General features: G+C 42.7%; 1 protein-coding gene across 1 annotated transcript in view; it reads right to left on the reverse strand.

Moving 5' to 3' along the window:
• DRD4 (dopamine receptor D4) overlaps nucleotides 1-14,171 on the reverse strand; it is a 51,889-nt gene that overhangs the window by 26,359 nt on the left and 11,359 nt on the right. The window contains exon 3 of the mRNA XM_044270926.1: nucleotides 7,129-7,703. Coding sequence (XP_044126861.1) covers nucleotides 7,129-7,703 — 575 coding nt within the window. The remainder of the gene's footprint in view (nucleotides 1-7,128; nucleotides 7,704-14,171) is intronic.

Here is a 14,171-nt window from a genome sequence, read left to right on the forward strand (position 1 = left end):
TGCGGACAAGAATAGGACATGTTATATTTTTTTGCGGGGCCGTGGAACGGAAGTGCTTATGTGTGCTGTCCGCATCTTTTGCGGCCCCATAGAAAATGAATGGGTCTGCACCTGTTCCGCAAAATTGCGGAATGGATGCAGACCCATTTTGCGGACTTATGAATGAACCCTAAGAGGTGGCTCAGTGTACAATTCTGATGCTGGGGGCTAGCAGAGACCAATCCAGTAAAGTGAAGCACACACAGTAGCACATGAGGAGACATAGAAGAACACCCCACACGTGTCCCATATAACGTAATCACCACCATTCAGTACCACTCATGGCCACAACTCTTTACTACTTGTCAACCTTAATTCTTGCAAGCGGTACCGCGCGATGCAACACTATCTATTCTGTGATGAGGGATGCCGCAACTATAATACCAGGCATGAGAAAAGCTGTAACTGAAAACCCAAGAATGCAATAACTTATATCTTACTTCTTTTCCTGATAACCACGTCACGCTGTCATCCCCTCTGAAGTGACGATACTTGCATCGGGGTAAGATAAGTGCGCGTTTGTCTGGAGTGTGCCCCGGCCGGTGGCTCCACTCCTTCCTATATTGTATGTTCGCGCTCACAAGGAACGCTAAGTGACGTCACTTAGTGAACTACGGATGCTCAGAGGAGCCAAAATCCAACGCGTTTTGAATAGTTCGCTATCCTTCGTCAGGGAAGACAGCTTGGCTATTCTCCCTCTCTCTTAGATAGGCTGATCAGGCATCTTACTTAACCCTTTCCTATAACCTCCCATCAGTATTCGGCCTATTCTCTCTTTCTCATTCAAAACCAAAGAACTCAATGTCTGCATTCAAACCTACTGTCATTAAAGTGTTCATATTAAAAATCCACCTAGTTTCTGCCTTAGACATCGCTTTTATATAATCCCCTCCTCTCCTGTCACTTTTCACTATTTCTAATCCCATAAAGTCGGTTTCTTTACACCAGGGGTGCACAACCTGCGGCCCGGGGGCCACATGTGGCCCTTAATATCATCCTGTGCAGCCCCCAACCATCTGGGAATAGACATGTATGTTTATGTCTTGTGGTTGCTTACATGCATTTTTCATGTATTCTCCCATTAGATGGGAATCTGGAGGTGTAACCAGACATTTATAGTTCATACTGTATGTACAATATGCCATAAATACAGTATTTCAGTTGGTAATACCCCTTAACTTTTATTTTCGGCCCTTGGGATTCCTTCAATCTGACAATGTGGTCCTTAACCAGAAAAGGTTGTGCACCCCTGCTATACACTGTCCTCCGTGTTTCTTCTTATAATGTCTAGATAGACCCTCATATTTCCTACATATATTATATAGGTGTTCCTCCAGTCCTTTACTTAAGGCCCTTTTTGTACGCCCTATATACATTTTACTACACTGGCATATTTATATATAGATGACCCCCCGACTGTGGCATGTAATATAGTCCCTTATTCCAAATGTAAACATGCCGTTAGTACTTTCTATTACTTGATTATGGGATATTTTTGAAGGTTTGAACCCCCTGCATGCTGCACAATTGCCGCAGGGGTAAAAGCCTTTTGGCAATTCTCTTTTTCAGGTAGTTCCACTATATTTATTCACATTAATACACTTGTTTGTGGATGCCACCATATTACCCATATTGCTGGCTTTTTATATACAAATCTAGGTCTATCAGGAATATGTTCACCTATTATTTTATCCTCTTTTAAAATCTCCCAATGCTTATTGATTATATTCTTAAAAATCCGTACCTGACTATAATATTGTGTAATAATGGGTGAAATATCAATGGATTCTCTTTTTATTTTTCATTGTTATTATATTCCATTTTTAATAGGTCCTGCCGATCCAGTTTACCTACTTCTCATCTATTTATTTTGGTCATATCCTTTTAGCTCAAATTTCTGTTGCATATGTTCTGCTTCCTTCTTATAGTCTTGTATTTTTGTATAGTTTCTTTTAATTCTCATGAATTGACTTTTTGGTATATTCGCCAGCCATAGTGGGAGATGGCAGCTATCTCTAGAAATAAAACTATCTGCATCCGTCGGTGTGTTATACGTTCTACTGCTTAATTTATTATTCTCTATATAAATAGTCAAATCTAAAAAAATGTATTTCTTGTGTGCTATACGTTGGTGTAAATACCAAATAAAATTAATTTTTATTTATCTTCGCCTGAAGCTCGCCGCTCGCATGGATGTGGCGGTCCTCCCACCATCCCACATACAGATTGGCAAACCCTGGTGCGAATCTCGTCCCCATCGCGGTTCCCCACCTCTGAAGGTAAAAGTTCTCATCAAATATGAAATCATTTTTCTCTAAAATAAATAAAATACATTCCCCTATATATTTAATCTGATCACTTGGCATTTCCCCCCTTTTTTCCAAGAAGAACTTTGCTGCCTCGCATCCCTTTTTTGTTTTCAATCACAGTATATAACGATTTAACGTCCAGGGTACCTATAATATATTGCGGTTACCATTCTATATTTCCTCAAATTTGCAGGGTATGCTTAGTGTCTTTTAAGTAAGTAGGTCGTTTCTGAGAACATGGTTGTAAATGCTGGTCTACATATCTAGATAAATTGCTAGTGAAGCAAACTATCCCCGACACTATTGGTCTTGTTCTTATGAATTTTTGGGTTATTATAGAAGGCCGATATCTTGGGATGTTTAATCTCTATAAATTCCGCCTCTTTCTTGTATAGGATTCCCTTACTATTTGTATAACATGACTGATCCATCCATTATACCAGGCACATTGCATATTTGCAGGAAGGCAATGTGGCCAACTTTTTATGGTTTGCTATATTTTGCAAAAAATATATTAGAATATGTCCTTTGCAATAGCTCCACTACAGGCCCAAGTTTAGTGATGTTATGTACTGGTCACTACTACAGGAATCCCATATTTTAGGCAGCATACCAAGTAACCCTGTTAACTTCAGGTCCTGGAAACATATGGTGGTAACAGAGTCAGTTGGGTCAGTCTTCTACCGAAATGTCCTCTATGAGAACTGTAAGTGTGCCTAGACAGAGCAACAAATGTTATATATCCAGAAAAAAGGGTACTCTTACTCTGAATCGCTGCAGGATACCTGGGGCGGCCTATCTTGAAGAAATGATTAATCAACCAATGAAACGGTGAATCAAAACATTGTGAGAACACCCAAACTCATGTAGAGGAGGTCAGCAACCATGGAAGATGATGACAGTAGCACCAGCAGGTCTGCTGGTCCTCAGTACTGGAGAACGGAGATGTGAGCCGTTTGGGGGCCGTAAAAGTGTGAGCAATATAGAAGACAATGTCACTGGAGATTCAATCTAACATGAAATAATTTGTGATGATAGTATAGACTTTCACTTTCCATATGTCTATGACAAGCACACGACATCAGCTCCCTCTGTATATGTATAGCAAATATCCACTGCCTACCGTAGTAAGCAGAGGGTCACACTAATCCATTTATACGCAGTCATCTGCAAAGCATCATTGGTTTTAATAACGTCTGGTTATTCACCCTTCACAGCCATCTGGAAGGACGTCTGTTTCCCAAAATGCAATGTGTTAAGCAGGTGTCTGTCCAAACAGCTGTTTTTTTGGCGGCTACCACAGAATTAACTCCTTGATTCCTAAAGTGTAAACCTTGAAAGTAAATGACACGTGTCCAATGTTTCACCCAAGACACAAAATAAACGTAAATGGCACTTTTTATCCTCAATGTGCAAATCTTTTATTCCAAGGATCTCATAATATCTGTGTAAAATGATAACTGGTTAAAGGGGTTTTCCAAGTTCTTGAAAAATTTGCTCAATTAAAGATGTGCATCTGTTTAGTCCTCACCTCCGGTCTGTTTTTACTTGGTTGCAGCAGTGATATAGCAGTAGTTGTATACCCCATGGGACCACTGAAGCCAACCAACCCTCAGTGGTCTTGTGCTGTAGACCTCTGAGGTCAATTGGTTGCTGCAGCAGTCACATAGAGTATATGGCTATTTCACTGCTGTAGCCAAGTGTCACAACCAGACAGCTGAGAAGCTCTGACAGAGTGTCACAACCAGACAGCTGAGAAGCTCTGACAGAGGCCTTTCAGAACCTCCTCCTTGAGTTTCTGTGTTGTGGTATTCAGCTCCTCCTCTCGTTAGCCTCTCTCAGCTGTCATGTGTTGGACTAATTGCTTCCCTTTAAATTCTTTCCCAGAAGGCTTTTCTGGGCGGCTTATACTACTTCCTGGAGTGTGTGTGCACGCTGACTCTCTCCTCCTGTTTGCTTCAAAGCTAAGTGTCGTACCTTTATCTGTTATTTTCTGTTTGCTGGATCCCAGGTGACCCTGACTCCCTCCGTATCTTGTGTAGGGAGCCGGTGGTCGTGTCCCCTCACTATTGTAGGGTGCTCAGGGCTTTATAGTCAAGGTTCGTGGATATGCAAACCTCCACCATTCGGATCTTTGCATAGGCTGAGCAGCCAGGGAAAGTGCCAGGTCTTCTGCAGGGGTCTCCCTTGGTTCCTTAGTTTTTGGATCCAGCGAGTCGTTTATACATGTTGCTTTGCCTTGTTTCCTGTACACCGTCCGTGACACCAAGTAAACACAATCCTGCAGGGAGGACCAGAGTGGCAGCACTGGTATGGAGGGGCATTGAACTGGTGAGTATGTGTTCTTTATTTTATAATTCTCCCTCTTTGGCAAATTTTACAAAAACACCAAAAACCACTTTTACACATATTTTTGGGGTCTTTTTTTTTGGGTGGCGAAATACACCATGCAATTTTACTGTTTTGTGTGTGCTCAAGGCATTTTTAAAGCAGTTTTTATTGTGAAATATTATACAGCTGTTTTTTTTTACCTATTAGATATCTGAGACGAAGGTTGAAAAAGGCTATACCTAGACTATACCGCATAGTTGACAAAACAGCAAAAATGCATAAATGCAATGCAAAAACGCCATGCAAAACATTCTTTGTGGTGAATCTCCTAATTCACTGTAGAGCTTAAAAAACATCTGAATGCATACAAAAAAAATGGGCAAAAATGTTGAAAAAATGCTATAAAGCCAAGCTAAATCATAACCGTTTGCCAACAGACTGATCCCTCCAAAAATGCAATTAGGTCTTAAACCCATGGCAGGGCTGTGTACAGGAAGCTGAATGGTGGGGCAACAGCAAGAAGGCTACCACAAAGGAGTAATTCTTGTTGCAAGAGTTAATGCTATGTTTTAAAGTGAAATGTTAATATATTGGCATGTTAATTGACTATTTAGGTTACCAAGGTGGTGGACAGGGTCTGCCCCCTGGCTAGTGAGTTTAGGAATCTACTCTAAGGAGAGTTATAGGAAAAATGTGTGTGTGAGAGTCCTTGCAGACCAGGTCCAAGTCCAGAGAAACTTTATCTTTGAGACCGTAGCTTCCACAGAAGATCATTTATCATCAGAGTATCCCTAACAGAAGGAGAACTGACATCTTAGAAGGTCCAGAACCAACTAGTCCATGCAAGCTTCAGACAGCAAGGTATTCACTTGACTATCGCACTGAGACTTTGCTGCTGTGGAAAGGACATATTGCTTCAGCACTTATCACATATTGAGATGGACTGGCCATCCGTATCTAAAGTATCTAACAGAATAGCATGCCTGTGGTTAACTTGTTGGGAAGATAGCAAAGTGTTCAGAGAGGACTACAACTGCCATCATTTTGGTTGCCTATACAATGCTATTATACACTTTGGAACTGTGCCTTTTTCTGCTATATGTACTGCTGCTTCCATCATCAATTCATTAAAGAGAGAGACTTTATTTATTACAACCAATAGGCCTGTTTATTGTCTCAACCTGATGCCAGCTCGGTCTCTGCACTCCTGTCCTGCACCTATACAAACACACCCACCAGTCACTGCATGGCCCCAGGGAGCGTCTGAGGGGAGTACTCCTACCACCACCATATCCACTACCACTCCCATCCTCCTCACAGCACTTCCCCAGAGGGCTTGCTGCAGGGGCACACAGAGTCCATAGAACACAGCTGTAGGCACTCTGTGCAAAGCTGTTTTATGCTTTCTCAAGTTTATACTCCCTAGAAACAGTTCTTCTAGAATATTTCGCTAAAAGGCCAATGCGATGGAGCTTGCCACAAAACATTAGTATGCCCCTTTAAGAAATTGGAAGCAAACAAATGTACAGTACATACCAACAGAAGTGTGCTGTGTAACGGTTCTGTACACCTTGGGGTGGTATTTTGGTAATGTGCATGAGGCTTAACCGAAATAACAAAAGGCAGACAACAACAACATGTAGATTTACTTTCCGGCATGTCCAGATTTTTTTTGAAACACTAAATACAACCACCAGCTTCTCAGCATATTTCATGCCGTCAACACTGAAATAAGGTAGTAGGATAAACCCAGCCTAGAAGTTCAGTTCAGGGTCACATTTGAGCATCATGTGATCAGCAGACGTAATACCGACGGACAATCTCTTTAGACAAAGACCTTGTTGAGATGGTGAGTGTAGGTGACAGGGATTTTCATCACCAATTCATTTTAATTGTTGTGAATATTATTACGTATGTTCATAGACTGTAGATAGAATATTTTAGATATTTATTATATGGGGCAAATGGAAATTTTTCAGCTCTCCCTTTATAAAGTTCCCAAGCTCAAATAAGTAAGAAAAAATGGTTTATGGGTAAATGTTACACAGTTCCTGGGCCTTAATGCAAAATCTGTAAAAATAAATTAAAAAAAGCCCCCCAAATATCATGTGCAATTTATAATACTTGTGACTCCTCATGGTGCTCGCAGGCCTTTGGGTCCCCATAGGCACCGAGCCTGCATACCTACCAATATAGTTGCTGGTAAATTTGGGGCATCTAAGCCCCACCCCAGAAATGCATCAAAGTTAATCCACCCCTTTATGGGTAGGGCTTACATAAGTCCCAAACATTTTTGGGCTAGCTTTACTAAATCTCATCCACTGAGTCACTCACATGGAAGGAGACTTTTATGTGATGCGAACACAGTGGACTCTACCTACCGTGATGTAAGAATCAAATAGTCTATCCATTTTGGTTACTCAACAATTGAAATGACTCGTTTACTTACCGACAACAACTGGGAGCACCCTCATAGCCTTTCTCTCTCGCCCATTGATCTTGGAATGCTTCCTTTCTGGCTCCTTGCTTGATGAATATTTGAGGTGGGGGTAGGCAACAGCCTGAATCCCATGGCCATTGTCCACATAAGCTTTGGAAAATGGACAGTCCGGCTGGTCATACAAATGAAGATCATCCAGCTTGCTGTCAGTAGGACTTCGATTTATCCTATCTATCCTATCAAATATTAGAGTTTGGCTTGCTGGCTTAAGTCTTGGGGACAAGTGACTCCGTAACTTGGCCTTTCTGGCTTCTTCCCATTTCCGGAGTCCGTAAAACATGGCGCAATAAAGTACTAACATTATAGGACATGGGATAAAAAAGGAACAAATGGAGGAGTAAACCACATAATTGTTGTCTTCTAATTTACATTCATTGGGATCCCGGTCTTTAACGTTATTAAGTCCAAAAATGACCGGAGAAGCCACAGCAAAGGCAAAAATCCAAGTGGTTGAGATGAGGAACAACTGCCGGTTATCCACTTGCTGCCGGTTGTAGTTCAGTGGGATGGACACAGCTATGAACCTGCATAATGAGAAAGAATAGTCAATGTGGGAAATGGAATCAGCATAATTTATATTTGTAGGGCCTGAGATGTGAAGACAAAGCTCAGCTGATTACTAGTACGTATGCAACCTTTCAGTAGATTTGGGGCCACTGAACCACCAGCATGTTCTTGAAGCTGGGGATTAGTGTTCTAAACCGCCTATAACAAATCGTCTGTTGCATATTGTTAAATTAAGAAACATAAAAATTACCAGAAATGAGTTCAGAACTCATCTCCAGTGCAGATGGACAGAACACCTCACTTTATTGAGCATGCACTTGTGCTCTGGTGCAAGGGTACTTTGGACGTTTGCCCCTATTGCTACTATGCAAAGCCATCAACTCACTACTTTATTGCACTTTTAAGGGTTAACTTGCACTATGATTTATGCTGTTGTGTGCACTTACACTGATGTTGAAATGCATTCTATGTGTTTATTGTAATAGATCCGGTTCATTTGCATTGTTATTACACCATAGCTGCACTGCACTGTGGAAACAGTTCATGTACAATCAGCTAACAATGAGAGACTTTATGACTTTTTAACTATGAGAAGGGCAAAAACCAGACACACTGAACTTCTAACTGTCTGGTTTAGCTCTGTTTGTGTCCGAGAACTTGTTTACGTCTGGAAAAACTGGTTATTCATTCCCATAGACTTGCATGGAAGCTCTATACAAGTCTAAGTCAATGTTTCTGTTAAGCTCGTCTTCTCTACTCCAGCCCTCCCACTGGAAGGTTCTAGTTCAGCTAGACACTATACAGTATATAAGGAGAGCAGTCAGAACCCCTAGTTTTCTGTAGATAGTGACCAGTGCTTACTAGGAGAGACTCTACCTGACTGCATAAGTGACCAGAAGAAGATACTGAGATGGGGATGCTGAATCACAGACACTGGGCTACCAGCCCATTGACCAGGGCTAAACTGATTGTTTGTGTGGATGCAAAAATGATAATTTACCGTCTGCAGATCGTGCAGTGTAAACATGATTTCCTGCCGGCAAACAATGAGTCCTTATAGGGAAGAGCGATGGCATTAGTGATCGCTCCTTCCCATACTCTGGAAGAGATAACCGGTCTCCTCCGCTAGCGATCAAAAGATTGTCAGGAAGGAACGCATCCTTCCCGACAATATGGTATAATATCGTCCCATGTAAAGGGACCTTGATTCTCTGGACTTATTTCCCATTGGGCTGCACCACGCCTTATCTTCCCTTCCATCAACACGTGGTGATATATCCGGGGGACCCAGTGTAGTGTTGGGGGCCACTGTAAACCCTGCCACTGTACACTGAATGAATAATAGAGGAAATTCAGCTTTTTGGCACTCCAAATCCCGGTCAAGGCAAACTTGAGTTTCAAACTTCTTTTTATTCCAATAAGATAGGTTTCCAATAAAAACAACGTGTTTCGGGGAATTAAGATCCCCTTCCTTAGGTTAAAAGAATAAGTATTGACTGTACACTGAATGCACACCCGAGGGCTGTGGAGTTGGTAAGCCAAAGTTCTGACTTTGACTCCTGTATTTTACCACACTCCAGCCCTGACTCATCATAAATGGCCAATAACTTAGTAAAAACAGATTTACTGTAGTAAAATGGTGACATTGAGCTTTTTCTTACTATCATGTAATTAATCAATTTACTTAAACCATATTTATTGGAATACAATTTCTGAAAATCCTGGCATTTACAGGAGAGTAAATAAACAATGCAATATGCATTTTATAACTGGAAAACAGTTATACATTGAGTCATTTAAAAAAAATCTATGAACTTGTCCTGAGAAAAAGTTAGAAAAGCTGTATATGTATGTCCTGGAAATGGAGAGAATCGTGTTCAAGTCTAAATGAGTGTAAAGTAAACATGTAAAAAAGTGTAGCTGCTATATTCAGTGCTTGTCATAAAAGAGGTTGTCTGGGGATAAATAACTTTTCACAGGTGCCTGTAGCCTCTGGTATGTAAAGATTCATACTTACCTGCTATCCTCAGCTCTGGTCCTGCACACTGACTCCTCTGTGTCCATCCTCCAGTCTGTGCCTTGTTTACTTCCTCTCCGTCACGGGCATGATTACCTGCTCTGCTGCAGCCAATGACTGGATTCAAGAGACACATCACTGCTGAAGTCGGTCATTAGTTGCAGAAGAGCAAGTAATCATGCCCATGACGTGGACAAATTAAACAAGTCGTGGACTGTATGATGAACACATGGGAGCCGGCCACAGCAACAGGCAGTAGGTAAGTATATTTCTTTCCATAGAAGAGGCAGGCTGAGGGCACCTATGGAACGTTACTTATTACCAGACAACCCCTTTAATACTGTCTTTCTGTTCTGTCTAGCAGTTCAGAGATGACTGCAGGTATTCCCAGTGGTGAACATCTTCCTCTGGTCCCCACTATTGAGCATGTGCAGCATGACCTTGGAGCAGCATGAAAATACCTAGTATAAAGGACAGGAAAGAACACAGGAGAGGTGAGAACTGATTGTCTATCACCACTCGAGCACTCTGCTTATCATTGTTTATAGTATAAGGGACACGGTCGAACACAGGAGAGGTGAGAACTGATTATCTATCACCACTAGAAGACCCTGCTTATCACTGTTTATAGTATAAGGACATGAGAGAACACAGAAGAGGAGAAGAGGGGAGAACTGATTATCTATCACCACTAGAACACCCTGCTTATCACTCTTTATAGTATAAGGACAGGGGAGAACACAAGAGAGGTGAGGACTGATTGTCTATCACCACTAGAACACCCGGCTTATCACTGTTTATAATGGAAGAACAGAGGAGAACACATGAGAGGTGAGAACTGATTCTCTATCCCCAGTAGAACACCTCAGATGAGACCCCCAATGTAATTGACCCCCAATCAGACCTCAGACCAGAGCCCCACAGTGAATGACCCCCTTTCAGACCTCAGATCAGAGTCCCAATGTGCATAGGACCCCCCCCCCCCCCCCATCCATTTAGAGCTCAGATCAGACTGCAGTGCATACAAAAAAATATATATCAACTTACCTCTCTTGCTCCGGATGCCACGCCTGACATCCATGCTCTTCCTGGTCTTCTTGCTGCACTGTGCTATGACCCAATGTCCCACAGCATGAGGTCACAGACTGCACTGATGTCCTCTTGCTGTGCGCAGGTCACAGCACAGCATGCGGCTCGGGAAGACCAGGAAGCGGTGAGTACAGAGCCCACATGGGGAGTGCTGCATTCACCACTCATTAGTATTCGCCCCATAAGAAGCACTGACATTCCCCCCCCCCCCATTTTTTTTTTTTTGGGGGGGGGGGAAGTGCATCTTATAGGGCGAAAAATACGGTACACAATATTAATAACAGATATTTTTTTAAGCTGGAGTCGGAGTGGGCACACACAGTGAAGCATGCGCCCAGAGCCACTGGAGATGAGTCCTGGACTCACCCTCAGTAATTCCCAATGTAATAACAGTTCTGGAACATCAGTCTTATCACTCCATGTTGTGCAATTCCTCTGCTATGCCTTCTAGAAGTTTATCAATTAACTTTCAGGAGTCTGTAATAAAGGTCCAACTGGATGTTACTAATTGTGTTTTTTCCCTGCACAATCTGACACTATTCAATCAGTGCTGTGAGTGTCAGACTGTTTAGGGACACCCCCCAACTGGCAACTCATCTGGACCTTTATTGCAGACTACTGGCAATTCATTCATTATCTTCTATTAGGTATAATAGAGGAATAGCACAACACAGAGCCATAAAAACAGATGCTCCAGAATTGTTATCACATGGGGAATGCAAGTAGTTATTAACAGTAGTTATTAATTCTCACAGACATGTGGGAAGTGACTGATCCTCTTTAACTTAACAGCACAACAGCACAACCTGGCATTGGCATGTCTGCAGGGGTGCACCTAGCCTTTTTGAAAAAGCGCCCCCCCCATACCAAATTCTCACCCTAACCCCTTCCCTCCTAACATTACGTATATCACTACAGAACATACAGGGTAATACAGCGCCACATACCTCTTACATCCAGTGACGTCTCCTTTCATGTAGATGTTCTCTTTCCTCATTTTCTCCCTTCAGACCAGACCACCATTTTTCAGCCATTTCTCGTCTTGACAAAAAAATTTTTTAGTTTACTACTTTTCCATCATCCTCCCATCTTCTGGACAAATTATCCTACCACCCCCAATACTGTGCCGCTGTGCTCCCCAATATTATACTGCAGAAACAGATAAATCCCCTGATAATACTAGTACCGCACAGATAGTGCCCTTCAATAATTATTGGCACGCAGTGTCCTAAATTAACTGTGCCCAGCAAATAGTGCCCCTGACACTAATAGTGTAAACATAACGTCCCCCAAAAATAACTCCGAAAAGTCCCACCAATAGTAATAATTCTCTGCTAGAGCACACATGGTAGTAATAGTGCTCCTACAGTGCCCCCAACATGTCCCCACTGTGCCCCAGAAGTAATAATGCTCCCATAGTGCCCATACTAGTAATCATGTTCCCTGTAGACTCCCAGTAGTAATAAAGCCCACCATAATGCCCCCCAGTAGTAATAATTCTCCTTATAATGTGACAGTACAAAAAATGCCCCCTTATAATGTGTGCCAGTGCAAGAAATACCCTCTTTTAATGCCCCCAGTTGAGCTAATGTCCCCATAATGTCCCAGTATAAAATACCTTTTTATAGTGCCCCCAGTAAATGCCCCCCATTGTGCTCCTTTCCCCTCCTTCCTCCTAGTGCCCCATATATAGTGCCCCAGTAGATGCCCTCAGTGTCCCCCATAATTTACAAGTATAAAATATCCCTTCTTAGTGCCCCCTGTAGATGACCCCATAGTACTCCTCTCCCCTCTTCCCCATAGTACCCACCATGATGTGTCCCAGTATAAAATGCCCCTATACAGAGCCCCCCATATAAAATACCCCTTCTTTGTGGCCTCAGTAGATGCCCCCATAGTGCCCCCATATAAAATACCCATTCTTTGTGGCCTCAGTAGATGCCCCCATAGTGCCCCTCATTTAAAATACCCCTTCTTTGTGGCCTCACTAGATGCCCCCATAGTGCTCCCTAATAATGTGCCAGTAAGAAGTGCCCCCATAGTGCGCCCAATAATGTGCCAGCAGGAAGTGACCCCATAGATGCCCCCCAATAATGTGCCGGTAAGAAGTTCCCCCCATAGATGCCCCCCAATCATGTGCCAGTAAGAAGTTCCCCCCCCATAGATGTCCCCCCAATCATGTGCCAGTAACAAGTGCCCCCGAATCATGTGCCCCCACAGCGCTCCTCTCCTGTATTGTATCATATAAAAAAAAATTAAATGACATACGGTACTTATCTCCATCAGGCTAGTAGTAATGCGATGCAAGCCCCTTCTGGCCTGTGTCCTGCTCTGTACGACTTAGGCGGCGCGATGACGTCATCGCGCTGCCGGCATCGGCGTCTGATAGGCTGCAGCCCTAGTGTCTGCAGCCTATCAGAGGAACTGGGGAAGCGAGACGTCTTTACCCTGCACCAGAGCACATCCATCTGTATAGCTGTCCTGAAGATGGCGATACAGAGTACTATGGAGATGAGCGCTTCCACAACAAAAGCGCTCATCTCCCTGTGCCCTGCCACTGCCACCCCCCACTTGTCACTAGGGCCACGCCGCCTGAGGTGATCGCCTCACCTCGCCTAATTGGCGGTGCAGCCCTGCATGTCTGGAACATTAAACCCCAGCTGCATAGGGTCATACTGCTGGTTTAGTGGCCTGAAACCTACTGTCAGGTTCCCATCAAATTAGATCACTGAAATTATATGTCATACACGTGTAATATTATGTAGCTTGCATGTGCAGTACGGTAGAAGCTCTGAACACGAGCAACCAAATGAAAAGGTCAAACACTAGGTCAAGTCTAAAACATTTCAGGAACCTGAAATACTCAGAACCCCTATGAGTGTTACCAACTACTTTCTTATAAAGACTGGGAGTCTGATAACACTGTATTAGGGAACTGCTATTGATGCCACTCATATGTTCTCTGAAGGAGTTGTAAGAAATTAGAAAAAAGTTAACTGTCTTCCACAAAGAATTTCATTTTTGGTCATAGGCTTTGTGTGCATTGCTCAGCCCTTTTCACTTGAAAGTACCAGACATAGCCCATGGACAAGGGGTGCTGTATGTGTTGTATCTCGAAAAGCAAAGCAAAATCTTTTTCTAATCCAAGACAACCTCTTTACAGTCTTTCGCCTGAGGTCACGTTCATATTTTTGGTTGAATGATGAAGGAAAACCTACTGCTGGGTGTTTGGCTCCTGATCTTTGATCATTACATTGAAGCTTCCCTTTAGACCAAGCTTCCCTTTATTATCACCGTCCTTTGCTTTCCTATCTGATAAATGACTACAAGATTGTCTTGAGAACCACTTGTGATATTCCTCGCTGGAAATCTGAGATGG

Source organism: Bufo gargarizans, chromosome 10 (genome assembly GCF_014858855.1).
Source record: "Bufo gargarizans isolate SCDJY-AF-19 chromosome 10, ASM1485885v1, whole genome shotgun sequence".
Lineage (NCBI taxonomy): Eukaryota > Metazoa > Chordata > Amphibia > Anura > Bufonidae > Bufo > Bufo gargarizans.